At 50.8% G+C, this 25180-nt stretch overlaps 9 protein-coding genes across 9 annotated transcripts; 3 read left to right on the top strand and 6 right to left on the bottom strand.

Annotated features, from left to right (window-relative positions):
* Positions 1 to 417: 417 nt before the first annotated feature.
* TrAFT101_003690 (uncharacterized protein) lies at positions 418 to 2675 on the top strand. Its single transcript, XM_024898861.2, has 2 exons — positions 418 to 598; positions 926 to 2675. Exons 1-2 carry the CDS (start codon positions 476 to 478, stop codon positions 2255 to 2257), a joined length of 1455 nt encoding a protein of 484 aa, XP_024766548.1. The 5' UTR covers positions 418 to 475; the 3' UTR covers positions 2258 to 2675.
* TrAFT101_003689 (uncharacterized protein) lies at positions 2598 to 4620 on the bottom strand. The gene is made up of 2 exons (XM_024899054.2): positions 3316 to 4620; positions 2598 to 3229 (listed from the first exon to the last, which is right to left on the bottom strand). Exons 1-2 carry the CDS (start codon positions 4086 to 4088, stop codon positions 2833 to 2835), a joined length of 1170 nt encoding a protein of 389 aa, XP_024766549.1. The 5' UTR covers positions 4089 to 4620; the 3' UTR covers positions 2598 to 2832.
* Positions 4621 to 5193: 573 nt separating this feature from the next.
* Positions 5194 to 7450, bottom strand: TrAFT101_003688 (uncharacterized protein; the record flags this gene model as incomplete). The annotated part of the gene is made up of 3 exons (XM_024903140.2): positions 5194 to 5740; positions 5795 to 6460; positions 6534 to 7450. The coding sequence occupies 3 exons, from the start codon at positions 7448 to 7450 to the stop codon at positions 5194 to 5196; spliced, it is 2130 nt and encodes a 709-aa protein (XP_024766550.1).
* Positions 7451 to 8100: 650 nt separating this feature from the next.
* TrAFT101_003687 (uncharacterized protein) lies at positions 8101 to 8493 on the bottom strand (the record flags this gene model as incomplete). The annotated part of the gene is made up of 1 exon (XM_066126963.1): positions 8101 to 8493. The coding sequence occupies one exon, from the start codon at positions 8491 to 8493 to the stop codon at positions 8101 to 8103; it is 393 nt and encodes a 130-aa protein (XP_065983071.1).
* Positions 8494 to 9680: 1187 nt separating this feature from the next.
* On the bottom strand, positions 9681 to 11812 carry TrAFT101_003686 (uncharacterized protein). The gene is made up of 2 exons (XM_024899037.2): positions 11286 to 11812; positions 9681 to 10928 (listed from the first exon to the last, which is right to left on the bottom strand). The coding sequence occupies exons 1-2, from the start codon at positions 11576 to 11578 to the stop codon at positions 9761 to 9763; spliced, it is 1461 nt and encodes a 486-aa protein (XP_024766551.1). The 5' UTR covers positions 11579 to 11812; the 3' UTR covers positions 9681 to 9760.
* A 384-nt stretch (positions 11813 to 12196) lies between these two features.
* On the top strand, positions 12197 to 14428 carry TIF1 (translation initiation factor eIF4A). The gene is made up of 4 exons (XM_024904842.2): positions 12197 to 12440; positions 12627 to 12704; positions 12790 to 13214; positions 13291 to 14428. Exons 1-4 carry the CDS (start codon positions 12407 to 12409, stop codon positions 13942 to 13944), a joined length of 1191 nt encoding a protein of 396 aa, XP_024766552.1. The 5' UTR covers positions 12197 to 12406; the 3' UTR covers positions 13945 to 14428.
* A 254-nt stretch (positions 14429 to 14682) lies between these two features.
* Positions 14683 to 18368, bottom strand: TrAFT101_003684 (uncharacterized protein). Its single transcript, XM_024907334.2, has 4 exons — positions 16860 to 18368; positions 16363 to 16772; positions 15996 to 16301; positions 14683 to 15930 (listed from the first exon to the last, which is right to left on the bottom strand). The coding sequence occupies exons 1-4, from the start codon at positions 16879 to 16881 to the stop codon at positions 15136 to 15138; spliced, it is 1533 nt and encodes a 510-aa protein (XP_024766553.2). The 5' UTR covers positions 16882 to 18368; the 3' UTR covers positions 14683 to 15135.
* Positions 18369 to 20765: 2397 nt separating this feature from the next.
* Positions 20766 to 23087, top strand: GCD11 (eukaryotic translation initiation factor 2 subunit gamma). The gene is made up of 3 exons (XM_024899014.2): positions 20766 to 21467; positions 21558 to 22544; positions 22639 to 23087. Exons 1-3 carry the CDS (start codon positions 20959 to 20961, stop codon positions 22667 to 22669), a joined length of 1527 nt encoding a protein of 508 aa, XP_024766555.1. The 5' UTR covers positions 20766 to 20958; the 3' UTR covers positions 22670 to 23087.
* Positions 22988 to 25151, bottom strand: TrAFT101_003682 (uncharacterized protein). Its single transcript, XM_024910870.2, has 4 exons — positions 24764 to 25151; positions 24307 to 24699; positions 23844 to 24247; positions 22988 to 23789 (listed from the first exon to the last, which is right to left on the bottom strand). The coding sequence occupies exons 1-4, from the start codon at positions 24831 to 24833 to the stop codon at positions 23094 to 23096; spliced, it is 1563 nt and encodes a 520-aa protein (XP_024766556.1). The 5' UTR covers positions 24834 to 25151; the 3' UTR covers positions 22988 to 23093.
* Positions 25152 to 25180: the final 29 nt, after the last annotated feature.

The following is a 25180-nucleotide window of genomic DNA, read 5'->3' as shown; positions in this document are numbered from 1 at the left end:
TGAGAGGGCCTCGGATCGTAGCATTCTGCACCCAAACTTGGCTGCTGACCCTGCCTGCTATTACCGAGCAGGGCCAGAAACACATGCATGCCGTACCCATACAGGTGAGTGCTAGTGTTAGCTACAGCCGCTACCTACAACCTGCAGGCAAAGTTGTGGGTGACGTAATGCTAGATTCTCCAAGGTGTCTTCAGGCCATGCTCGTCACTCCATCGAATACTACTAATGCAACGGCAGCTGCTAATTGTTTTTGAGGCAGTAGAGTACAAGATACTTGGGCAGATCTCCGCTGACGAATCTCGACACGGCCTCGCACATTTCGCAAACCCGGAATCGGCCCGCCCGTGCCCCACTTTTGCCTGTTAAAACTCGCTCCATCACCGCACGACTCTTTTCTCCCTACTTCCCGTCTTCCCGATTTCTGCCTTCTCTTCTGCTTGTCGTGGCCAAGGCTTGACAACTGGAGCCATCCGGAATGGCATATTTACATCTTACCCAGACCGTAGCGGACGCATTCAACGCGCTTGCGGACGAGGTGCAGATTTTGTCCGATCGCAAGACGATACTGGAGCACAAGCTGCGTTTCGCGCATGAACAGGTAAGCTCCCAGAAGAGACTCTTCTTCCTTGGATTTTCTTTTTGTTGTAAAATTTTGTCCCCTGTACGATTGTACAGCCCTTGCATGTACGGGTGCGTATGTTCGCATTGGCCGGGATCCGTCTTTCGGGACACGCAACATGATGAGATATCTTAGCTCTAGATCAAGAGCAGCCAATGCTGCTGAGATTGACAACCTTTTTATCACTGATCTGCACTGTCCCCCTCTCCTTTTTCTCTTTATCTTGGCCAAGGGCTCAAGACACATTCTGAGTCAAATTTTGTCTTTAGTGGGCTCTCTGTGGCTAACATGACTCTTTCTCAATAGTTCCAGTATTTGGCCGATAAATATGCGCCAGTTACACCAGAAATAGAAGAAACTATAGCGAAGTTGCAGCTTCCAGCGCAGACTACCGTCGATGATACTTTGCCTGTGCCTCTCCCTAAGCATCGAACTCCGCAGTCCCAGGCTCAAGTTGCCCTCATCATTCGTGACGGACGCCGCGCTGCGAACAAACTGGTTGCCTCGCTAGGTGAAGCCAGTAAGACCACAGCATCATCCAGAGATACGCTGTCTCAAACCTCCCATGTAGAAACCTCCATGTCGACAACTGCTTTGGAACAAGACTTCACAGTTGAAGATAAGAAAGGCAAATTGCAGTGCCCCTTTGCTAAGGATGCTGCTGCTAATGGGAACAAAGAACCGAAGCCTGAAACCGGCCCGGACTTGACTCCAAATCAATCTGAAGACCCTGTTTGTGTTGCCATGTGCGAAGAAGAGACGTTTCAGCAAGACGCCGTAAACGAAACTCAGCCCAGCAAATGCCCTATCCGATTTCTAGACTCTCCACAGGAGATTGCTCAATACGTTGAAGTTCACAAAAATGAGATTCCTCGAAGCCACGAAATCTGTGTGCGGAGATATCAGGGTAACGAGCAGCAGGTTAGGAAATTGGATGCAAAGTACGGAAATATTGTGAGCATGATTGAAGACCTAAGCCATCTCCACAAGCCGATGCTGCCCGGAGACGAGGAGCGCACACGCCGTCACAGCAATACCTCGAAAAATTCAAACGACCGAGTGGAGAGCTGGGCACATGCTGTTAGCGCAAGCACAGACCCGGAAGTCCCCGCTGAGCCGCCAGTCGATGTCGACGAAGACCGACTAAGTCATTTTGACCGGCCACTGAAGGAGGTGCGAGTAGGAGAATCACCAAGCCGTCCTTGGGGTATCTCTGTACCGACATATAAACAGCCCAGAAACGAGCCTATGTCGCCGCCTCCTGCCCCTGTACGTATGCCGAGCCCAGCACGGAACACGGAGGCACCAGCGAAACCAACAGGGAAATGCCCTTTTGACCATACAGCAATGAAGCAGCCTGCTTTTGCTGGATTGAACATCACCTCCTCGCCCGACCCACAGGTCAAGAATGATACCGTCTCCAACACCCAAGATCAAATGCCTTCTACGTCTACAAAGGGACACCCGGAGAATCAGGCCACTCATGAGAACCGCACTTTCATACCGCAACCTACCTTTATCAACCCAGATTTATCGAAAGCCCCGAACGGTCCGCAGATGATTTTCACCGGCCCTGTTTTTATCGGGTATCCAATGGAGCAAGCCATCCAATTTATGAATCAGTACCAACGGACTTGATGAGACGGACTTTTCAAGCCTATGTCTCTTTTCCTCTCTAACGCACTTTCTATTACTTGACGTTTCAAGTTAACGGATGTTTGTTTCAGCGACTATGATGCTTTATTTTAAAGATTTTACTCTGTTTTAGTACATTTTCTATATTCTCTTTATAGCGGTGGCGTTATGACTTTCTTCTCGCTTCTTTGAGAATGTTGAGAGATGACACAGAATTGGGGTTTGTTTTTTATTGGTTTTAGCGAGTTTTATTTTTCCGCCGTATGACTTGACTGAGTCTGCGGATTTGTTTTATTACGACATGGTAGCAAGCGGACTGCGATTTATCGGATTTGGGATATCAAGGGATAGTGCCCCAACAAGCTATAGCATAGAATGGAATGACAGCTATCGTCCGTATTGACATGACATTCATATTGTCGTTATGGAAACCTTTAGCATGAAATACGCCTTGTGAAATGCATCATATCTAAAAGATAACAGTACTTATTCTATCCCAACAACCGCGTTTTTATAAATCCTAGAGTAAAATCAGAAAAACCCAATCATGACGTTTTACCTCAAGGCTATAACAATGTCTAGTCTTTATTAAACTTTGTCGTTTTCGCATTACCGTCATCCTCATCATCGTCATACGCATCACCCCAGCCATCATCCACCTGCGTGTCCCACAAGGAAACATCATCGTCGCCCATTGCATGAGCCGCATCCTCGGGATCCAGGAGCGTATCAACGGTGTCCTCGTAGCCGCCCTCGCCCTCCTCGGCGGCATTGATGGTGGCTTCTTCGCGGGCGAGCTCTGCGGCACGGGCCATGGTGCGGCGATAGATGATGATGCCGGCAGCTGCGCCGATCGCCCCGCCGATGATCATGCTAGCGTAATTGACCATTTTGTCGCGGAGGGTCATGGAATCGCCTGCTTCGGCGATGATGGCAAGCCGGCTGCCGATGAATATGTGGATGAGGAGTTTGGGCCTAGAATAAGTTGGGCAGAACAGTTAGTAAAAATAAAGTCAGGCCCCCCATGGCTTTATGAAAGAAAGAAGAGAGGTTTCTCTTACGTTGACAGCGCTGTAGAAATAACAAAGGAGAGGGGCGATATGCTCGGGATGGTAGCAAGGAAGCCATTGCTCAAGCTGAAAGGCAGAGGACAGAATCTAATGCCCGTCAAGTAGAGAATTCCATCCCGACGCAGAACCTGGCCCAGCGCGACGAAGCGGTGATCGTTGCCAATCAGCCTGTTGACCTGGCCGCTCAGCACCGTCCGGCAGGCCATAAAGGCAGCCAAGCTTCCGATAACGCACGCCGAGGCGGCAATGGGCCAGCCCACGGGGAATCCGTAGACGAAGCCTGCAATGGTGTTTGCGGTCGAGTAGCCCACGATGGGGGGCACCGACGTCACGAAGATGAGCATGAAGGCGATGAGCCAGCCGCCGGGGATCTCGCGCCATGTCTTGGACACCGTCGCCAGCCATCGGAAGAAGGCCTCCGAGTAGAGCAAGGAGAGGATGATGAACGTCCAGCCTATTAGGATAACGAGGATGACCAGGGCGCGGTACAAGGGCGAGAGCTTCCAGAACGTCGCAATCATCTTCTGGCTCCATTTGATATACGCATCCCACTGGCCTCGCAACCAGTCCCGCGCATCAGAGGATATCTGCCGTGACGACCGCGAGACGTTGCCTGACAGACGGCGGCTTGCGTCTCTGCTGGAGCGAGACCATTGTTGCGGATGGGGGAATCGGGTTTCGGAGGAAGAGAGAGGAGGAGTGGTAGGCGATGAGGAGTCAGAAGAGACACTGTCGCTCCTTGCGTCCTGATATCCGCCTGCCATTTTTTGTTTATTGTTTCTTTTATCTTCTTTGTATGTCCGCCGTTGCAGCTGGTAGTCGTTGATCTCGATGTCGAGGGAGATGCAGCTGGATGGAGAGAGAAGGCGGGTTTGTCGCAGGAACGGTAGTCGTATAATCCACAAGGACACTCGATATCAAAGAAGACGACGAAAAGGATATCGAAACAAGAAAGAAGAAGAGGAGGAGGAGGAGGAGGAGGAGGAGGAGGAGGAGGAGGAGGAAAAAAATATTGGTCTCTCAAACGGCTAGCTCTCCATTCCGTATCCAATCAATGTTTGTAGTATTTCGCAAAAAAGTCTCGAACCCTATTTGTGATTGTAGGCGGATCGCTCGGTCGATGTCGAGACTCTCGGGTTATTCCCACGAGCTTAAAAATCGTCTGCCGATGGTGCAAATCAAGCTTAAAAAAAATAGGTCAATTAGGATCAATTAAGAATGGGTCCAATCAAAGAGGAAGAAGACGAATGAAATCCTGGCAGAGAAGAAAAACGGCCGACGCAGCGACAAAAACACGGAGACAAAGAAAGCTGCGAATCATCGGAGGCGAAATGTCTCGGATAAGGCCTTCTCCTCGTCATCCTTCCCCGTGGCGGTGTCGCCCGATAAGAAGGTACCCCGGCGCTAATGCTATATGGAATGGTACCTGTACCTGAGGCAGGCACAGGCACTAGCAGTAACTTACGTCAGACTCTGCTGACCTGGAAACCCAATGAGGAGCCCGCTTTGCGCAACGTTGCGGTCACTTCACGCACTCCGAATATAGGAGTAGATGCTGTGTAGGCGACTTGAATAGGCTTATTTTTTTTTTTTTTGAAAGCCGAAAAGATAATATATTCTATCGCTCAGTTCCAACTATAAAAAGAATGCTCTATGGCCTAGTATATCATGCAATTCACTTAGAACAGTCAAAAGGGCTATGCGCATCAAGTGAGTAGAATAGTTGAAGTTGTCTTGAGATAGCGTCTACCTAACATTACGACTCCTCCCCCAATGGGGAGCTCTTTGCTTAATTTCGCTACATAATCTCAAGTCTTTGCCTTTTTTTTTTATGCTTTTGAGTCTTTTACTTCTTTAGGCTCCGGTTTGTCACCGGCGACTAGGACCCTTGGGAGGCTCCCTGACCAACATCCTGACTTTGCCGTCGCCAATCTCAACACCTTGGCTGAGAATGTCAACAGTGGATTTCTCTTCGTCAGCTCCATCCCTTGCCAGTGATTTGTCCCAGCTGCTGGCGTCCACTCCCAAGATGCCGCCCATGCTATTGCGGTCTCCTGGCACGGAGAATTCTCGGTACGCATATCGCCACTCATTCAAGAATGCTCGGATCGCTTTGCCTACTTTATCCTTGCCATTCTTGCTGTGATGGCCGGTGCCGGTGATAGCGTAAACAGGTCGGTTTCCCTTTTCATTCTCCAGGAGGACTTTTTCCAGGTACTCTACAGCCTCTTCTGGATGGAGGCCATGGAGGTCGACATACACTTCCGACACGGCGTCCAGATTCTTGTTTCGCTCCTCGTATAGTTCGCGAGCTGCCTCCCTGTGAGCCTTTCTCATCAGGTCATTCTCGCTCTGGCCGCGGAGACTGAGAGCCTTGGCAGCCCGAGCGTCGTTGCGATTCCATGCTTGTGCAGCGCTGGCAGTCTTGTTAGAAACACAGCCGGATGATGATTAATGATCGGAAACATACCTTTGTAAAAACTTGTTCCTCAGGCCACCATGTTTAATAGCTTCCTGGCGAGCCTTGAGATATGCTTTGTTGGCCCGTTCTCCAGTTTCAAGCCAGGGAACATGCTTTGGGCTAGGTATCGCCAGAGCTGCAGCGCTATGTTCGCCATCTCTGCCGACGACGCCGTTACCGTTGGTAACAGGCTTGCGCACTTCGAGTCTGGGAGATGCAGGTGGATTCATCTTGACGATGTCGGCCAAAGAGCTAGGGGTGCCGTTCTCCTTGTGACCATGGCCACCACGTTTACCATGATGCTTCTTCCCCTGCTTTGCGATAGCCGCGCCAAGGGATGGGAAAGCCTCGTTGTCATCGAGGGCGGGAGCAGCTGTATAGTTTTCTTTCAGCTGGTGTCGGCTTCCGGGTCGTGACCTAGGGCGTGGACTCTCGGCCCGCAGGGACCGCATTCCTGGCGACGAAGCAAAGTTGGGACTACCTGAATAACTTCCATGATGGTCTGAATCGCCATGTAAAGAGGGAAAAGAATTCATATCCTGGAGCATCAAGCTGCTGTGACTCCTAGTAGGAGTATTAGAGCCGCTTTCCAGGGACATTTTGCTTACAAGCTTGGACGGGTCGTGCGAGAAGATGCATGTCTCGCCCGCCAAGCAGTTACCCATAACCCAATATCTAAGTTGAAGAACATTAGCAGGCTATACTTTGCTGATAAAATGCCACAACTGGGATTACTCTATAGACTTACTTGCAAAGGTGGTTACTGAGGTCATGACTGAAACGACAGTCTGCGCGCAGACACTGTCCAGTAGACATGTAGAATTTGCAAATAACACCAGCCTTTTGGTTCACTGGGGTTGATGGACGACCCTCTGCAGATATAGATTTGCCAATGAGGACATTTTTGGGCTCATCGAGCCGGACGCCGCCATCTTGCTGAATCTCCATCATGGACGTAATAGTAGCGCTCAAATCGTAGTTGTGTGCCGCAAGAGCAGATTCTATCTCTTCGTCTGTTCTTGTATGTCCCAGGATTGACCTGAGCATGTCGTAAGGAGACATGTCGATTTGCTGCGAGGACATTGACGAAAACTCCGGAGCGGCGGCATTGAGGCTCTTGGTAGTCCCCACAGACGAGGAGAGACTGATGGTATCATCATTGACGAGCCAGTCGACATTCTCGATCTGGTACTCTCCGAGGATCTCAGTGGCGGGGGTGGGGTCGCTAGCGAACTCATATGCATTGAGATTTGGGCTATGGGGAATCACAGGGGTCGCAAAAGCTAGCCGAGGAGAGGCTCGTGGAGAGCCGAAGGGAGAGGCTGTAACCGATTTGGTCCTGCCAAAGGTGGCGGGGATATATCCAGGCGGAGCGAGGGGACTGACGGCCAGGCGAGGCGAGCCTGATAACGGCGTTCCGCCCCTCCACGAAGCCGGCGACGGTCGTCGCAGGATGGTCTGACGGATGGGAGGCGGTGACGTGGAGGTGCCTCCGCATTCACGCCATCTCCACATGACATCGAGAATGGCATTCTCCAAAGACGAGCCAACCATGTTGGTTTCCTTTTTGAACAGCTCTTCTATTTTATCGGTCTTATCCTCATCTTCGAGCGCGGGGTCCTGCAAGATGGGCAGGCACATCTCGTAATGCTCGTCTAACACCATGATTGCGGGTGGTCGGGCCTGATAACGCAGACCAACGCAGATATTAAGGCGAGAAGACCAAGTTGGCGAGTGGTATATTCCGCAGAAATCGAGACAAGGGCAAGACTAGGGAAGTCTAACGCTTGCGCTTTGATCTGTTGCAGTATGATACTTCGTAAAGTGTCGGATAGTTGTAAGAAGGTAGACGAAGAAGAGAAGAGAGGTGGATAGTTTGAGCTTTGGAAGCTGTGGGGGATAAATAAAAGAAAGAAGCACAAAGGCAAGCGGTAAATAGAGAACAAAGAACAAGCGCCTAAGTAGATTCATGCCGTTAGCTTGCGTTTGGCAAAAGATGCTTTCGCATGAAGCTTGCCAGCTGCCTATAATTCAAGCTAGGGGGGCAGCCACAGCCTGGGGCCACAAGCACTTACAGTTTGGGAAGCTATTGGCTAGACAACGATGACGACGACAGTGCTTCAAACGATATCGTAGACGGGCAGAAAAGATGAAACGAAGAAAAACCGGACAAGGAAAGACAGGAACCCAGGAGCGCGCGGTGGACGACGGTGAAGAAAAGGGCGGAGAGGAGGCGGACGACGAAAGCTTACATTGCGCCGCAAACCCCGCCAGCTTTCCAAAGAGCAGAAGAGAAAAGAGCTGAGAAGAGGGTTTCAGAGGTGCGTCGCACTCGCCCTGGCGATGGGCGAAGAGTGTTTTCGAAAGGATTGCCCTCCTCCAGAAGGCCCTGCACCGGTGAAGGCAGACGAGATGCGAAGTCGAAGGGAAAGAGAGGCGGCTCTGACGCTGGGAGGACGAGACTCGCGACAGGTCGTGGTGGAGGCGAAATAGCCCCTGCGGCGGCCCAGTAATAAGCCCCTAATGGCTGCCCGGCCTTTTGGGCACCTGGAGGCGGAGGGGAACGTGGGCGGTACCTGGACGGGATGCGGCGCTGCAGGCAGGATGGGCGGTACCGCGTGCAGTTGGGCAACAACTCCAAGAGAGCCGCAAATGGCGTGCTTGTTAGCCTTTGCTGGCCTGTTGTTGTAGGCGCTGTCTTGGTACATTTACTTCTAGTGTGTGAATCGCCAATCTAGCTGTCTCTGTCTCTGTCTCTGTCATTGTCTGTCTCTCTCTCTCTCTTTACTCGGATCGCAAGGGGGTTGTCAACTGATTGGCTCCTGGGCTACAATTGGAAGGCAGTCTAGAACTAACTGACTAGCACCGCACAGCGACCAACGGGAGCATAGGAGAGCTGTGCTGAGACGGGCGCTAGCAATCCATCCTTTTTGCAGCGGGCAGAGCTCCCTAGCAGCGCACTTCAGCGCCTTCAATCAGTGCCGAGTCCGGTTTCCTCTCCCGGCTGCTGCTGCTGTAACAACTTGCTCAGTGGTGACGTGGTCAGCAAGTGGGCTCTTGCTCCGAAAGAGCGGTTTGCAGAGTGGGCAAATGCATATAATCACTACTGCCTAGGTGGGTGTGTATCGACAGCTGTGTTGCTCTGCAGCCCGTCAGGTATCGCATCTACAATCTAATTAGGGACAAGCAGTGTTTGTCCGGCACACCATCTTCCCGTTCGGCTTACTGCTTGCTAGTGCCAACACCTCAACACATGTACTTTCCCCCCTGGACGCTTTGTTTCAAACCCTCCGAACAGACGCAACACGCTGCGTCGAGTCTTGCATACGGTTAACGTCTGGATAACCTTGGGTGGCTGGCGTTCTTTGAATTATGGGCAACATAATAAAGACGTACAGTATTTGCTTTCTGTAGATGGCTCCTGTACCTAGCCTGGTGTTGGTGTTACTCCCAGTCTCTACTTTGTATACTTGTGCTAAATATTGCCAACTCCGGCATCTTACCCTAGCAGTTGTGTTTAGTATTCTCCGTCGTTCTTCAACCAGCGGTCCAAATCTCATCTCCAACATCGCCTTACATGAATAGCAGCTGGAGGAGGGGCCGAAGAGCGTCAAAATTGATTCCGTCGACGCCTTCTCACTACCACTATCGTGCAATTAGCGATTGCTTGACTCGTCGAAGCAACCTCCAGCAGTTTATCGTGAATGGTTGCCAGGGATGTGCCTCTGCTTACAAACGATCACATACGAAAAGTAGGGCGGATCCCCAGACGAAAAATCGTCCCGCAGAGAGCCCCCGCAAAGGGCACGCTTTTTGCTGCATACCCCAGACCTATTACTAGGCATATCATCTACCCATAGTACAGATATTACCGGCAGTACAGGAACTCCGTAGTGTACCAATCATCTATATCAATTTACAGCCGTAAATCATAAAGGCGCTATCTCGCTTCTATTGTACATATGCCGATATCCGTCAAGGTATCTCTTCATCATCATCACCGCCAAAGCCGAAACTGAACCCTTCTGCCTGCTCTTCATCTCGGCCTACTGCAGCATCCCATTTCCTCTTCTTGCCACTCTTCTTATCAGCTAATTCAAGTGCTCTCTCCAAAATATCTGGATAATCCTGTTTGAGCCTGGCCGTAAAAAGCCCAAATGGATCTTCGACATCTCGAGAGAAGCCGGATACCTGGTCGGGCTTATCCCTCAAGAACGATAGCACTTCAGAGACGAGGTTGAGGCCGGGGGACCGAGGAACGAAGTTTTGCGTCAGCGCAATGCCGCTTTCAATGTTCACGACCAGGTGCCACCATCCACTTGGGACATGGAGGATCTCCCCAGCATTGCAGATGCCCTCAACGCATTCAGGCATCTGCCTTGCCTCCTTGTGGAACGTGAGAAGCCACTCGGCAATGCTTAGCGGGCTGGTTACCTCGCTGCTGTCCTCGGACACATAAACACCAGGGACTTCAGCGGTTGGAGGAAACATGATCCAGTACTTAGCCCCCTGTATCACCGCGTTCCAGGCGCTTGTTCCATTGGGATCCTTGTGGAAGGTAGAGCCACTTCGTTCTGGTCCTATGATCAGCCACCTGTGAGCTGGCCGCTCATCTCCCAAAACCTCAAAGAGATCCGGTCCAAAGCAGTCGGGCCGCCAATACGCGGCGCCCTCCAAGTGTCCTACTACGAGCCCCATCTTTTCGGCAAACTTTCGATCAAACAGGTACAGTGGACTTTCGTCTTTGTTCCTATTCATATACTCGCAATACTGTGAAAAGGTCCAGTCAACTGCTTCAGCACGGAACTCGACTTCGCCATATTTTTTGAGCAGTGAATCAATGGTCCACTGGGAGTAGACTGGCCATTCTTGTATGCATTTTGTCAAGACAAAGGGCTGCTCAGTCCACCTCTCGGAGTATCCTTCGTACGTGAGATTCTCAAATCGTTGGATTTCATTTGCCTTTGGTATCTTGGAGACAAAGTTTGCGAGATCGATATTGCTGCAGGCGAACGGTCGATGCAGAACATCGGAGAAGACATTGCTGCAGTCAACTTTGGCTTCGTCTTCACTAGGAAGCCCGATGACCGTCGACCTCCATGAGCCCCGCCAGTTTATAGATGGGCTGCTAGTTGATTGAGACCTGAAGCATGATGCAGGTCAGCTCCTGTCACATGTATTTGATGTTACAAGTTATGTACTAAGTATTGCTGGATATATACTGCGCTTATATGCACTACTTGGTACAAATTCTTTACAAAGTTTCCTACCAGGGGCAAAGAAGAGAGAGAGTATCAGAGTGAGATCATCACATCATACTACTTGTAGCATGCCTCAACCAGCCACTTGGCTACTATCAAGAAGCTGGCCATGTAGTTGCATGCTTCATGCAGGGATATGCAGGGGCTCATCTCCCTCACATGCACATCGGACTCGACATGCGTGCTCGAATGTGTAAATGTAATAAAAAAGAAAGGAGGAAGGCATCGTCAAAACTTACCGGAGATACAGGGCCTTCCAGAGCTCCTCAGAGTGGCAGAAGGCATATAGGAATTTGCACGTGGATCCGAGATTCAGCAGGGATTGTTTGTCGAAGCCCTCAAGAACAAGAGCAAGGAGCTCATCAGGCAGACACGCCCATGCGCCGATGCTCCTGCGGGCGTTTGGCCCCTTGGCGAGATACTGATTGCCCAGGGGCTTGACACCGAGAGGGTGAGTTGGAATTGAGTCAGAGTGGCTGACGCTAGTTGAGTCACTGGACTGGTGACTCTTATGTGAAACAGCAGAAGGCATGATGCTATTCGCGTCGACTCATCATCCGCTAAGATCTGGGGAGGATTTAGTTGGTTTGAGATGAGAGCCTGCAGGGAGGTTTCGAGGCTGCGGAATCAAGGTGAGTTTGCCTAGGCCGTGTAAGTGAACAAGAGCTATACTGTCTCGTTGATGGCAAAAGTAAAGCCACATGCAAAATTTTTTTTGGTTTGTTTGTTAGCAGCTAGCCAGGGTAAGACATGGCTCGTTAAGTATTGACGAAGTTAGATATTGTTAGTGACATCTTTTTTTTTTTTTTTTTTTTTTCCTTCCTCCGCCTCTGCCCAATGACCGTTGGCAGTACTGGGTGATAGGCGCTGCTCCGTAAAATGGGGCGAAGCGTGCTGCAAGCCTGTGCGGGAATCCGCCACAATGTGCTGCTGGCAGCGCTAAGGACGCTGGGCTCTAGGCTGCATACAATGCTCTGGAGGAAAAAAAAAAAAAAATCCACTGGCTTGAGGTACCCTAACCGTGTGCCCCACCGCGCAACCCCGAACTGATTGGCCACAAGCGGCTGGGAGAGAAAAAAAAAAGCAAGTCCACATCGCCCCTCAGTTCACTTTTTTCTCTCTCCTCAACCTTCTCAAGGCATACAAATATATCATCACGATTTTTTTCCTAGGTTCTTTTTGTTCTCGCATTTATCGAGAACTTCGAATCTAGACGACTACTTTTCAGTTTATCACACACCCGCAGCCTTCTCTCGACAGAAGACTGCCTTTTTTGCTTCCACCCCGCCCAACTTTTTCAATAATTTCTAGGTCGAGCTGCGCTTGATCTAGATTCTTTTCTTCTTCTTCAACCGCAATCATGGCTGACAAGGGACTCGAGGATGTCCCCGAGGGTGAGTCCAACCGCAACATCTGCGTCATCTCTGGCTGCTGAGCGCTGTGTCGACAATTCCGTGAGGATTTTGCTTCTGCGCGCAAAGCGGTCGCGGCGTTTTGACCCCACGATACCCAAATCTGGGCCTCCTATTATTACTGCCCCGCCCTGATTCTTCAGTTTGCTGACTGCGGTTGCGTTACAGGACAGATCGAGTCCAACTACGATGAGACTGTCGACTCTTTCGACGACATGAACCTCAAGTCTGAGCTCCTCCGTGGTGGTGAGTGCTGTCCCTCTTCCACGCCTTGAACGAAGCGATTCAAACACACAAAAAAGGGGGAAAGACGATGTCTAACAACGACCAGTTTACGCCTACGGTTTTGAGCGTCCCTCTGCTATTCAGCAGCGTGCTATCATGCCTGTTATCAAGGGCCACGACGTCATTGCTCAGGCCCAGTCCGGTACTGGCAAGACCGCTACTTTCTCCATCTCCGTTCTCCAGAAGATCGACCCTGCTGTCAAGCAGTGCCAGGCTCTGATTCTGGCCCCTACCCGTGAGCTGGCCCAGCAGATCCAGAAGGTCGTTGTCGCTATCGGCGACTTCATGAACGTTGAGTGCCACGCCTGCATTGGTGGCACCAGCGTCCGTGATGACATGAAGGCCCTCCAGGACGGCCCTCAGGTCGTTGTCGGTACCCCCGGCCGTGTCCACGACATGATCCAGCGTCGCTTCCTCAAGACCGACGCTATGAAGATGTTTGTCCTCGACGAGGCCGACGAGATGCTTTCTGTAAGGACAACCCATTAGCCACAATTCGCCATCTTATGCGTAGCTCAGTCTCACTAACACGTTTCTTCTCTAATAGCGTGGTTTCACCGACCAAATCTACGACATCTTCCAGCTCCTTCCCCAGTCCACCCAGGTTGTCCTGCTCTCCGCTACCATGCCTCAGGACGTCCTTGAGGTCACCACCCGATTCATGCGTGACCCCGTTCGTATCCTTGTCAAGAAGGACGAACTTACCCTGGAAGGTATCAAGCAGTTCTACATTGCTGTTGAGAAGGAGGAGTGGAAGCTCGACACCCTGTCTGATCTCTACGAGACCGTCACCATCACCCAGGCCGTCATCTTCTGCAACACCCGCAGAAAGGTCGACTGGCTGACTGACAAGCTGACTGCCCGTGACTTCACCGTCTCCGCCATGCACGGTGACATGGACCAGGCTCAGCGTGACCTGATTATGAAGGAGTTCCGATCCGGTTCTTCTCGTGTCCTGATCGCCACCGACCTTCTGGCCCGTGGTATCGATGTCCAGCAGGTTTCCCTGGTCATCAACTACGATCTCCCCGCTAACCGGGAGAACTACATCCACCGTATCGGTCGTGGTGGTCGTTTCGGCCGAAAGGGTGTTGCCATCAACTTCGTCACCGCTGACGACGTCCGCATGATGCGTGAGATTGAACAATTCTACAGCACCCAGATCGAGGAAATGCCCATGAACGTTGCCGACCTGATCTAAGCAATATTTCCCCGTCATATCCAAGTTTTTTCACCCGCTTCGGGCTACCCTTGTTGGTATTGCGTAGCCCTGTTTATGGTAGTTAAGGCATTCGTGGGAGGGAAATCGTTCCAAAAGGTGTTTTTTTGAACCTAGCTGCTGATAGATTCACATTTCTAGAGGGGGCCATCCGAGACGGCATTTGAAAAAGCCGGTTCTCAAAAGGGGGAGGTGACTTGCAAGGGAAAAAAAGGGGGGCAGTATTGGCTGCGTGACGAAGGCTCAGGAAGTCCTTTGCACCTTAATGATATGAAGGTGCGGCGGGCAACCAAAAGTAATGCAATGATTCTCTTTTTTCTTAATACCTTGTTCTCGTCGCCTCTTTGTGTCTGTATCTAGGAGTCGCTATCATGATGATGTATGGTTTTTTTTTTTTAAAAAAAAAATTGCAAAACTTGAACTTCACATTGCGTCTGCCGTATGAGCGTAGTAAATAAGATATGTGACATCGATCTGTTTGACATGTGAGTATATATTGACTAACCATTTACAAGTTTGTTTATACCAGGCTATCACTCTGCTTATTCACAGTCTTTTCGCAGCTCTCTTTTCGGAGTTGCTGGTAAAGAGCGTACTTCATACCGCCAAATACAGCACAAGATGTCGACGATTACACAGTTAGGTAAGTAGTCGTTTTGCGTCTGACTAATCTATCACACAACACAAGAGAGAAAATGAGCGATGCAAATGCATCAATACGTGCAATGTAATTAAGTATATGTAAAAATATATGTAAAAATATATTTATATATGTGTGTGTGTGTGTGTCCAGTTTAGCTATCGTCGAATCCAGTTACGACAATCAAAAGATTCCGCTCAATTTGCCTGCCCGCCTCTTTCCAAAAGAGAATTAATACAACAAAAAACGCCCCAAGTGGTATATATTTAAGGACACTGATTCCTTGAAAACCCCCGAAATAGTAAGAGAAAAAAAATCCACGTTTCAGCTCATTCTTGACGAGGAGGAAAGCTCATCTTGCTTCGAACCTATTTTTATTGGCCCGCATCATCAAAAAGGGAAAAAACAAAAGGAAGTAGAAAAAGAAGAAAAAAACAACTATACAGTCATCATAATTTTGGAGATTTTTTTTGCCTTTTTTTTTTTTTGTGTGTGTGTGTGTGTGTGTGTGTATGTGTGTGTCAAGTATCACTTTACATCGCCTGCCCATATGATGCAGGACCTGCGGCGTATGCGCCAGGGATGGGCACAGCATCATATGTTGGCTCGTTTGCAGCAACAGGGCCGTGCTCTTGAACGTTTTCTGACGGGGGAGGAGGTGCCTGAGAGGACGAGGCAAATGGCAGCGGCGGTGCTGCCTGTGTCAGAGGGCTCTGAGTCTTGGGCGTAGCCGAAGGAGCCTTGGTGGGGGGAGCCTGCAGCTTGAACGCAGCTGGAGGCGGCGCGAACGCCGATGGAGGCTCAGCGATGACTTGAACACCAGGGGTAAAGGTGCTCTTCTCGTTGATGCTGGAGAGGCTGCCAAAGTTGGCCGGAGCGTGGCGAGGCGACAAGGCATACTGGCTCAGAGCGGGAGACTTGGGCGGGAACATGGCAGGAGTCATGGGAGCGCCTCCAAAGCTAGGAGAGCGAGGGAAGCCAGGAGTGTTGGGAGCGGACTGGGAGCGAAGCTGGGCGAGATAGAGGTCGGAGCGGGCTCGGTCTCGGACGTCCATGGACTTGTGCAGGCGGCGCTTGGAGTAGTATCGGTAGAAGACGATGCTGTAGAGCAGGATGCTGATGACCTCGATGACGACCTCGATGATGATGCAGATGAGGGACCAGTTCTGGAGACGGCAGACCAAGCTGTACTTGACTTTGTCAGAGAAGACGACGGCTCGGGTGTTTTGGACGCAAGACCATCCCCACATGTCCTTGTTGTTGCCGTTGTTCTTGGAGTTGGAGAAGACGGCGGCTGCAAGGACCCAAAGAATCAAGCTGACGATGAACTGCATACACGCCTTAGTAACAGTCTATAGCTGGTAAGAAAGAATGAACAAATATTATAACTTACCCATCCGATAGCAAACATGGTGTAGTATGTGCCGACCTTTTCAGCGCGGCGATGTCCTCCGCGACAGTAAGCGATAAAGACGACGATGGAGATTGCGAGAGAGAGACAGGCCATGGAGAGGACGAGCTTCTGTGCCCAGGGATCGGTTCCGTTGGCCCATGAAGGCATTGAGCTCTGCGAAGGGAGGTTCTTGGTGGCGTTGAAGATGGCAAAGGATGAGGAGAGCATAGCGAGGATGATGAGAGAGCAGCTGAAATGGACGCTACGAAGGGCAAACTTGGCCATACGGACGCGGACCTTGTGTTTCTGTGAAAGCAGTGTTAGTTGACAGATTCAGGTTCTCGAGAGAGCAGGATAGAAGGCTTACCAGATCCCTAGCCTGCTCCTTCTCTGTCTCGAGTTCGCGCTTCTCCAGGATCGCCTCCTCGCGGAACGTAGGGCTGAGAATGTGCATCGTTCTGGCTGGCGTGCCGGGCACCTTCATGGCGCTCTTGAGAGGGGACTTTGGCGGCATGGGGATTGACTCCCGGTTGGAGGTGCTGCCGATGTAGCCAAAGCCGACATCGCTGGGCTGGGACTCTGAAGCTTCAGGGACCGGGTCGGCAAAGGGTGAAATCTTGTCGTCGTCGACTGGGGAGTGGACGGACGTGGCTTCGGCGAAGCGAGGCGTCCGCGGAACCTTCAGTGAGCTCTCTGATGATGAGCTTGAAGAAGTTCCTGTGCGGGTGTGTGTGAGGTTGAGAGCGGCGGGCCGCTTCTTCTCATTGAAGTTGAAGCCTGTAGGCTCTGGCGTGTTAATGACTGCCGCTTCTGGTGCTGCCATCTCTTGTTGCGGCATCGTCTCCTGCGTCAGTGAGGACGGACCTTGGTTGTCCATGTTGGACATTGGGAGCTATAGCTAGCTTCTTGGTATTTCTGGTTTTTATTTTATATTGGGGTTGAGGTAGTAGGGAGGGCGGAGGGGGGGTATTATGTGCGGGCTTGATCGTGTAAGTCGAACTTCTCGAGCCAGTCGATAGTAGTAGGCCTGGAAACGAAAAATCCGCACAGTGATGTAGTTAAAGCAAAGCAGACAAGATCGAAAGACGAAAAAGAAAGACGAAATACAGTAATCACTGTTGAATAGTGTGACGAGACCAGCTATCGAACAGCAAGAAAAGGAGAAGAACTCTAGAAGCGCTACGTGGAAGTGGGAGCGCAAGAGTTTTGAGGAGGACTGGCGGCAGGGCGAGAGAAGAGATGCAGGAAGCTCATTCGACCACCACGAGGCGCCGGAGCCAAAAGAAGGAAATTCAATAGCGAGATGGAGAAAGCTGGAAGCACAGAAGCGGATTCCTCCCTCTGAGACTGGGAGGAGGGGCGTCGGTTTAGCAGACGACGGATCCTACTGACGGGCGGCTCTCTCGTTCTGCGTGCATACGGGAGGGACCAATGCTAAATGGCATTGGAGATGGGACGAGGAAAAGGGCGATCTGATAGGCGATTGGAGGAGGGTGTGATGCGCCCAGAGGGTGTATGCGGCTAGCCGCCGGGCGAGAAAAACCGACGACAGGCCAGCTGCGGTGCAGATTGGCTCAATGTGGACGGGGGATTGCAGATTGGCGCTTCTATGGGCGGGTCTGGTCTGTATGTATGTACGTGCCCTTGTTGCTCAGCAGATTGGCGATTAAGTGCAAAGTGATGCTCGTGCGTTGTGTTATTCTGCCTGCACGACACGACACATGGAGAGTTGAGAGGAGGAGGAGGAGCAGCAGTGTGGGATAGAGCAACGACAGAGCCAAGGCTATTACATCCGGCTGCACTATTATCTCACTCAGGACCTTAAATCGCCCACGAGCCGAGCGGAGGGCGCACATCAACCAACAGCACGCATCGTTCCCCCATCCATCCGCTCTCTGATTTTGCCTGCCGGTCTTAGTTCTCGTCTGCCCTTGGCGAGAGCGGGCGCGGCCCCGGAAATGGCTGGTCGTTGGACGTCAAAAGAGGCAGCACAATAGCTAACTAGCACCGCGGCTTACACTAAAAAGTCCGCAGCCCTTGCTAGATCGCCTGTTGCCCTTCATTTTCGGTGCTACCATCATCATCTTATCCTTACTCGTATCTCTCATCCCAGCTCCCGGATTCTTCACTGCCGCCCAGGAAGCCAAGAAAAAAAAAAATTACACGCCCAGATGGAGTCTCTGCCTCTTCTTCTCCGCCCTTCAACTTGCCTTGCCGCCGGGCCTGTTCGATATCTCGAGTGCCCACGGCAGACGGCACGCCCTGATTGGCCCAGCGCAAGGGACTGCCGGCGGGCCTTTTTAGGGCCTTGCCTGGACCGGGGGGCGCTGTCTTGTGGCTGCATTTATTGCCCTGCAGCCAATTAGAGGGCAAAGTGCTGTGATGGGCGGCAAGCCACCGCAGCTGGTCGGCGGCAATGAGCTCTTTGGGATTCGTCCCTGCTTGCCATGCGAAGAGAGGTCCCGCCCGTCTTTCTTTCGCCAGGAATGGTGGTTGCTGTAGTGCGAGTACGAGAACCCGTGCAGTTTCTTTTTTTTCCTGCCAGCGACTTCGTTGCTATTTTAAACACAGAATGCACTTCAGCAGCCGCGCGCGGAAGCCATCACAACCACAAGCCCAGCCATACCCCCCTCCCGGCCCTGCGTCTTTTTTCGCGAAGATCATCAGTCGATGCTTTTATTTTCCCTTGCTTCTTAGGAATTTTTTTTTTCTTACCCGTTTCCACGGCTTCTTCTGAACCGCAATCGCTAGCACTAACACATGCCGTGGCGTTTGGAACCCCAGTGCGCCCGTCAGCAGACGCTGACAGTTTTCTTCTTCTCCGCTAGTACCTTTTCTGCGCGCATCTCCGGGTTTGCGGTTATGCTATCCGGGGCGGTAAAACGCATTTGCCCGTTTGCCGTGTTTTGTCAACGAGATGCATTCGCCAGTTTATTAATCGTGTTAATCTCTGTGTGTATGTGTGCATAAGCTGCCTATACGAATCCTTTGCGGATGGGTTAATATCAGGTGGTAAAGAGAGGTTACATGTGTTGGTGATGGGGCCGACTTTGCTTGCTCGACGGATATCAAGTGGATCGCGTAAATGCATCCAATATGTGCACACGCTCCTTCATGTTCATGCGCACGTTCTTTTCACGTACTTTCACGCTCTCGATACTTGATAATGGCATCCATGCTACGAAACACTTACAGTACACAAACGCTTCTCGCCAAGCACAAGGCTATCGATCCTAGCGGTGGAATATCTCTGCGTTGGTGTGCCATCCTCGTCATCATCGAAATGCGCTTGCCTTGTGCTTCGTCCCTGCGGCCGTTATCACAATGTAGACAGACGCCCTAGACAGTAGTGCCAGGAACATGCTCTACTTTAAAAATCCTTCAGCCTTTTGTCGCTCTGTTGGGGGCCAAGTCGACGCCTCATGCCACTCCACCCGCCGGGAATCGCACACACTGCAGTCTGCTAGCAGCAGCAGGCACGTCATGTGCTAGGCACTGCATCGCATCCGTGGGGTGCATCGGGTAAATAGAGGATGGGCAACCAACTCATTCATCATCATACCGTGCACAGTATGTTAGCCGCAGCATTAAAGCCTCTGCAGAATGAGCCGTGGCCTGAAGGCGATGGTCCTGCTGGTCGGCATTGATTTCTCCCGACCAGCTGGTAGACACGGTTGACTTGCTTTAGTCTCCGACATCTCATTGATGATAGCCTTTGGAGGTGTAAGCAAAGCTCCAACAAGTAGTTTTGGAGTTTAGGGCTTTGCGAGGTTAGTTTAGCTGCTTGCCCAAGTGGAATTATGATGTGAAAAGATCACAGTCATAAAGCAATCTGAGAGCTTTGGTATGTACATGACAGATACTCTCATCCAAGGCGGTGCAAATTACCTATATGAGAGTGCTCGGATTGGATTCAAGTAACATAATTGCCAAGAGTATCTACATCGCGACAACGGTTTCGGGGCATTATGAAGCAGCGTGTTGTGATTTATATTTCACGAATGCGGAATCTCAAATGTCCAATGTCTAACAAGCAACTGTGTTTGATTAGAGCTTCTTTAGTAACAATTAAGAAAGTCGGTGGTTGATCCGACTTCTTTAGCACTTGCCAGCACAATTGCTATATTAGAAGAGTGGCTATCCGGCATCCTTGCAACACTCGGAATACTTCCCCTCCTCTATGCCAATACCCATTCTGTGCCGACTCTTCGCTGTCTTTTTCTACAATTCTCCATTCTTTCTGTGTAGTCTCTGTCGCTTTTATTGTCAAGCTCTACATAATACAGTTACAACATTAGATATTCAGAATAGTCATTTGTTACATATCCTTCTTCATCATCATATGCTTAAGCGCTTACAACGATCGCTAGGCACAAAGCACCCAGACATCCCCATCACTCTAGCAGTGCTCATCAAAGCATTGTCATTTGACTTTCTTTATATTTTTTTTTCTTCTATTTTCATTTCCGATTTTGGTCTTTTTTTTTTTTTTTTTTTTTTTTTTTTCACACCTCATGGAAATATTCTATAATCTTTTGGAAGGAATATTGTCAAATGACTTTGCTTATGAGTTGTACCAGCACTCGCCAGGCTACCGGCGAAAGTAGAGCTGCTTAAAGAGGGGGCTTACCAACTCTACACCTGTGGAGGGGCAATAATCCTTATCAGGTTATCAAGCCAAACTAGGCTTAGCGTAAGAGTCATCCAGCTGCACACGATGAATTTTGACCACTCGACAGCGAAATGGGTGCTTGTGCAAACCTCCGCAATTTTATAGTGACAAAAACCTTGTAGGCTTTTGCCTTTCTCTCCACCTCTTCGATAAACATCCCTTGTTTTCTTTCCAGTCACATATCAAGAGCCCTGAAGCTCCTCGACTGCCCGAAAGAAAACAATCCCTTACCCTCAGAGGAATCAACCCCGACTACCCAAGAATTGTCAGAGACTGCCCCGCCTAGCGACCATGTCTGACGATCCGAAGTACGACGATATCCAGTCCGACTCTGACTCTGGAGAGTCCATCGACGCCCAGGACAACGTCGTCGAAGAGAAGGCCCTCAAGCCGGCCATCAAGAAGTCCAACCCCGTCATCCCCGACAAGACGGTCGCAAAGCCCCCGCTGCCCCCACAGACCGATCCCAAGGATCTCGATGTTTCCATCCTGACGCCTCTCACCCCCGAGATTATTGCTCGACAAGCCACCATCAACATCGGTACCATTGGTCATGTCGCTCACGGAAAGTCCACCGTCGTCAAGGCCATTTCTGGTGTCCAGACAGTTCGATTCAAGAACGAGCTGATCCGTAACATTACCATCAAGCTGGGTTACGCCAACGCCAAGATCTACCAGTGTGATAACGCTGCATGCCCTCGTCCTGGCTGCTACCGAAGCTACGGCAGTGAGAAGGAGGTTGACCCTCCTTGCGAGAGAGATGGTTGTGGTGGCACATACCGTCTGTTGCGACATGTTTCGTACGTCCACCGCTCTCCCCTTTCTCCCCCGCCCCCATAGACCTATAATTGCTAGATAAGAGCTGTATTATTGATACCTAATCCTTTTAGTTTTGTCGACTGCCCTGGTCACGACATTCTCATGAGCACCATGTTGTCAGGAGCCGCTGTCATGGACGCAGCACTTCTGTTGATCGCAGGTAACGAATCCTGCCCTCAGCCTCAGACATCAGAGCATTTGGCCGCCATCGAGATCATGAAGCTCGAGAACATCATCATCCTGCAGAACAAGGTCGACCTGATGAGAGAAGAGATCACTCAGCAGCACTATGACTCGATTCTCAAGTTTATCCGTGGAACTGTTGCTGAGAAGTCTCCCGTCATTCCCATCTCTGCTCAGCTCAAGGTCAACGTCGATGCCGTTCTCGATGCCATCGTCAACACCATCCCTGTTCCCGTCAGAGATCTCTCCCTTTCGCCACACATGATCATCATTCGTTCCTTCGACGTCAACAAGCCCGGTGCCGAGATTGACGATCTCAAGGGTGGTGTTGCCGGTGGCAGTATCCTGCACGGTGTCCTTAAGCTGGGTGATGAGATTGAGATTCGCCCTGGTATCGTTTCTCGCGACAACAGCGGTGCTCTCAAGTGCACTCCTCTCTTCAGCAGAGTCATCTCTCTCAACTCAGAAGGCAACGACCTCAAGTACGCTGTTCCCGGTGGTCTGATCGGTGTCGGTACCCAGATCGATCCTACCCTTTGCCGTGCCGATCGTCTGGTCGGTTTCGTCCTGGGTCTTAAGGGCAAGCTCCCCGATATCTACAGCGAAATCGAAATCAACTTCTACCTCCTCCGACGTCTGCTCGGTGTCAAGACCGCCGATGGCAAGCAGGCCAAGGTCGCCAAGCTGGCCAAGAACGAAGTCATCATGGTTAACATTGGTTCCACATCTACCGGTGCCAAGGTTGCTGCTATCAAGAACGATGCTGCCAAGCTGATCCTGACCAGCCCTGTCTGCACGGATGTCGGCGAGAAGGTCGCCCTCAGCCGACGTATTGACAAGCACTGGCGTCTTATTGGATGGGCCACAATCGCTGCGTAAGTTTTTCCCCTCCCTCCACTATTTCAAATACTACGTTCCCAGCTCTTTTATTTCGTCATGGGAAACTAAAGCTAATGTAAATCTTTACAGCGGTGTTACTCTGGAGCCTAGCTCAGCATAAGCATAGAGCTAGAAAAGAGTCAACTTGTCTATAAAGCGATGTGTTATTATGGAATATTGGGCTGGAAGCAAAAAGAACTATGCATCAGGTAGTAGTATATCAGCAGAATTTTTGGCCTGATCAGCGATTTTTCTTGCAGCGATGTGAAGAAAGGGGAAAGATGAAGGAGAGGGGAAAAAGAAGGGAGGCGGCAGTTAGTCGGTTCCAAACTAGCCACAGAGTGCAGGATTGAAAATGCGTCTTCCAGGGGCTAGGTAGCGGCGTCAGGAAAAGTCCCCTTCATGGGTGCTATAAAGCTATAGAAGTTTTTTTTTTTTTCTAACCAGGATGATACGGTGAAAAGAGAATTGCACAATCGCTGCTGGGCCAATCAATGAGTTGAATAATTGGACGATCCATAATATATAAATCATCATGCAAGTTTCTACTTTCGTACTTTACGTGCGTGTGCCACCAGGTTTTCTATAACCCCTTCAAATGCCTCCCGATCCCCAATCTTTTCGTCCGTCCGTTTTGTCCAGTAATCCAGCACCTCCTTGGCTGCTCCCTGCATGGCCTCCAGTTTGGCCACATGGTCCTTTAGTTCCTGATCGGTCATACCTTTCAACGCCTCGTCTGTTGTCTGGCAGACGTGTTTTGCCACTACCAGGTCTAACTCTGGCGGAGGTGGCGGTCCTTTCCTCCTCTTAGACGCCGATGGTTTGCCATGAGAGTCTACCGATGTTGATGAAGCATTCCCATCACCCTGATTTAGTCTTGTTGCCGACCGCAGGTCACTTGACCCTCTGGGTGAGGCGGCGGGAATATTAAGCGACGGCAGCACAAGCTTCTTCTGCTTGGATGCCGGAAGAATCTCGTCCAAGTCTACGGGAACGCCGAGAGAGACGAGAAATAGACGGCGGGTTCGCGAACGAATCCAGTCGGGGGGTGCCAGGGGTGGGGGAGCAACAAGCTGAGACCATAGGGAGGCGGAGCGGGGCGTCAGGAAGATGGATGAGTCTTTTGATAGCTGGGGGAAGGCCTGGAAGTCGAGTTCCTCGGGGGGAAAGAGGTCATGTAAACATGGTTCAATTGCGGAAGTGACTTCATCGGGGCTCAGCCCATCGAAGTCGGGTATCGACTGTAAAGGGGTCAGCATTGAGTTGATATACGCGTGTCTTTGCGGTGCACGTACAAATGGTAGTGAGTGTTGTGGTTGGACTGGAAGAGGTGCCGGTGTTGTAGTCGTAGTAGGCTCAGCGTGTTGGAAACCATCCTCAAAGTCATCAAAGTCATCATCGTGGCCGCCCTCTTCAAAGTCGTCAAAGTCATCTCCGAAATCGTCATCCTCGCCGCCTTCTTCCCCCCCTTCTTCAATCCCTTTTTCAAGCCCTTCTTCAACCACTTCTTCAACCCCTTCACCACCACCACCTTCTTCACCACATTTTTCATCACCTTCCTCAACTGCCATATCATTGTCATCGCCACCACCACTGCCAGGGTCAGCTGCTTCTTTTTTCTCAGCCAAGACCGTTGGCTGGGATGATATAGACTCTCTTCTCGAATAGGCTGCAGAGGAGGGGGGTGAAAGAGGGGCGTCTTTGATTGAGTCAATAAGTTGTCTTGGGATATTTCGAAAGCTTTGGGCGTATACGTACCAGAAATAGCATCCTCATTACCGCTCCTTAACTCGCCATTAGGGCTCAATATAATATCAGGGGTAGCATCTGCTTTATGCTTCTCCAGCTCCTGCGGAGTGTCCTGACCAGGGTATTCACCAACGGACTCTTCAACCATCGTTACAGGAATATCGGCCGGCTCGAGAGGGGTAGGTGGTGGTGATTCGGAAGCATTTTCGGGTACCACGGCGATCTCATCAGGTTCAGCATCTTGCTCTCTTTTCTCGTACGCTTCAGTGCCAGGCACTTCTCCATATGATGGTTCGTTGTCCACTAGTTCCACTCGTGTCTTGGGGACCGGTGAGCTGACACCGGGGCTCGTAGGTGCGGACTGTGCGTCTGTAAATTGATCTTCCGAATCTGAAGCCTCAGCTATCCAAATACCTATGTCAGCACGACCTCACCAAGATACACTTGCTGAGAGTTGATGACCTACCCAGTTGATGGGCCCCCGGGTCCTCGACGTGGGTCTGTGGCGGGGGTTCAAGATCCCGGGAGTCCGCCATTGTGTTCTGCTGGTTCTCTACAAAGCTGAGAAAATACTAGACGATCCAAGGGGTAGTATTCAACTGCAGTCTCCAATTGCCCGATGTGAGTTTTGGGTGTGTGGTTCGAAGTAACGAGGCTGTGGTTCTCTATTCGGCGTCGAGGCCAGGCACATGAGGGCCTTCAGGACATAACGGTCCCGTGCAATGGCTCGGCAGTGTATGGTGTATTCGGTTGAATTTGCGAAGAAAAAGAGAGGCAAAATGTCTAAAACTGCAAGTAGAGGTGTCTATGTCGTCGCCAGAGGTAGTCAAGTCGATCAGCCTCCCGATAACATGGAAGCTCTCGACAGTGGGAGTACTATCAT

Source organism: Trichoderma asperellum, chromosome 2 (assembly GCF_020647865.1).
Source record: "Trichoderma asperellum chromosome 2, complete sequence".
NCBI classification, from domain to species: Eukaryota; Fungi; Ascomycota; class Sordariomycetes; order Hypocreales; family Hypocreaceae; genus Trichoderma; species Trichoderma asperellum.
The sequence above is the reverse complement of the archived record's forward strand: the minus strand, read 5'-3'. Positions and strand labels throughout refer to the sequence as shown.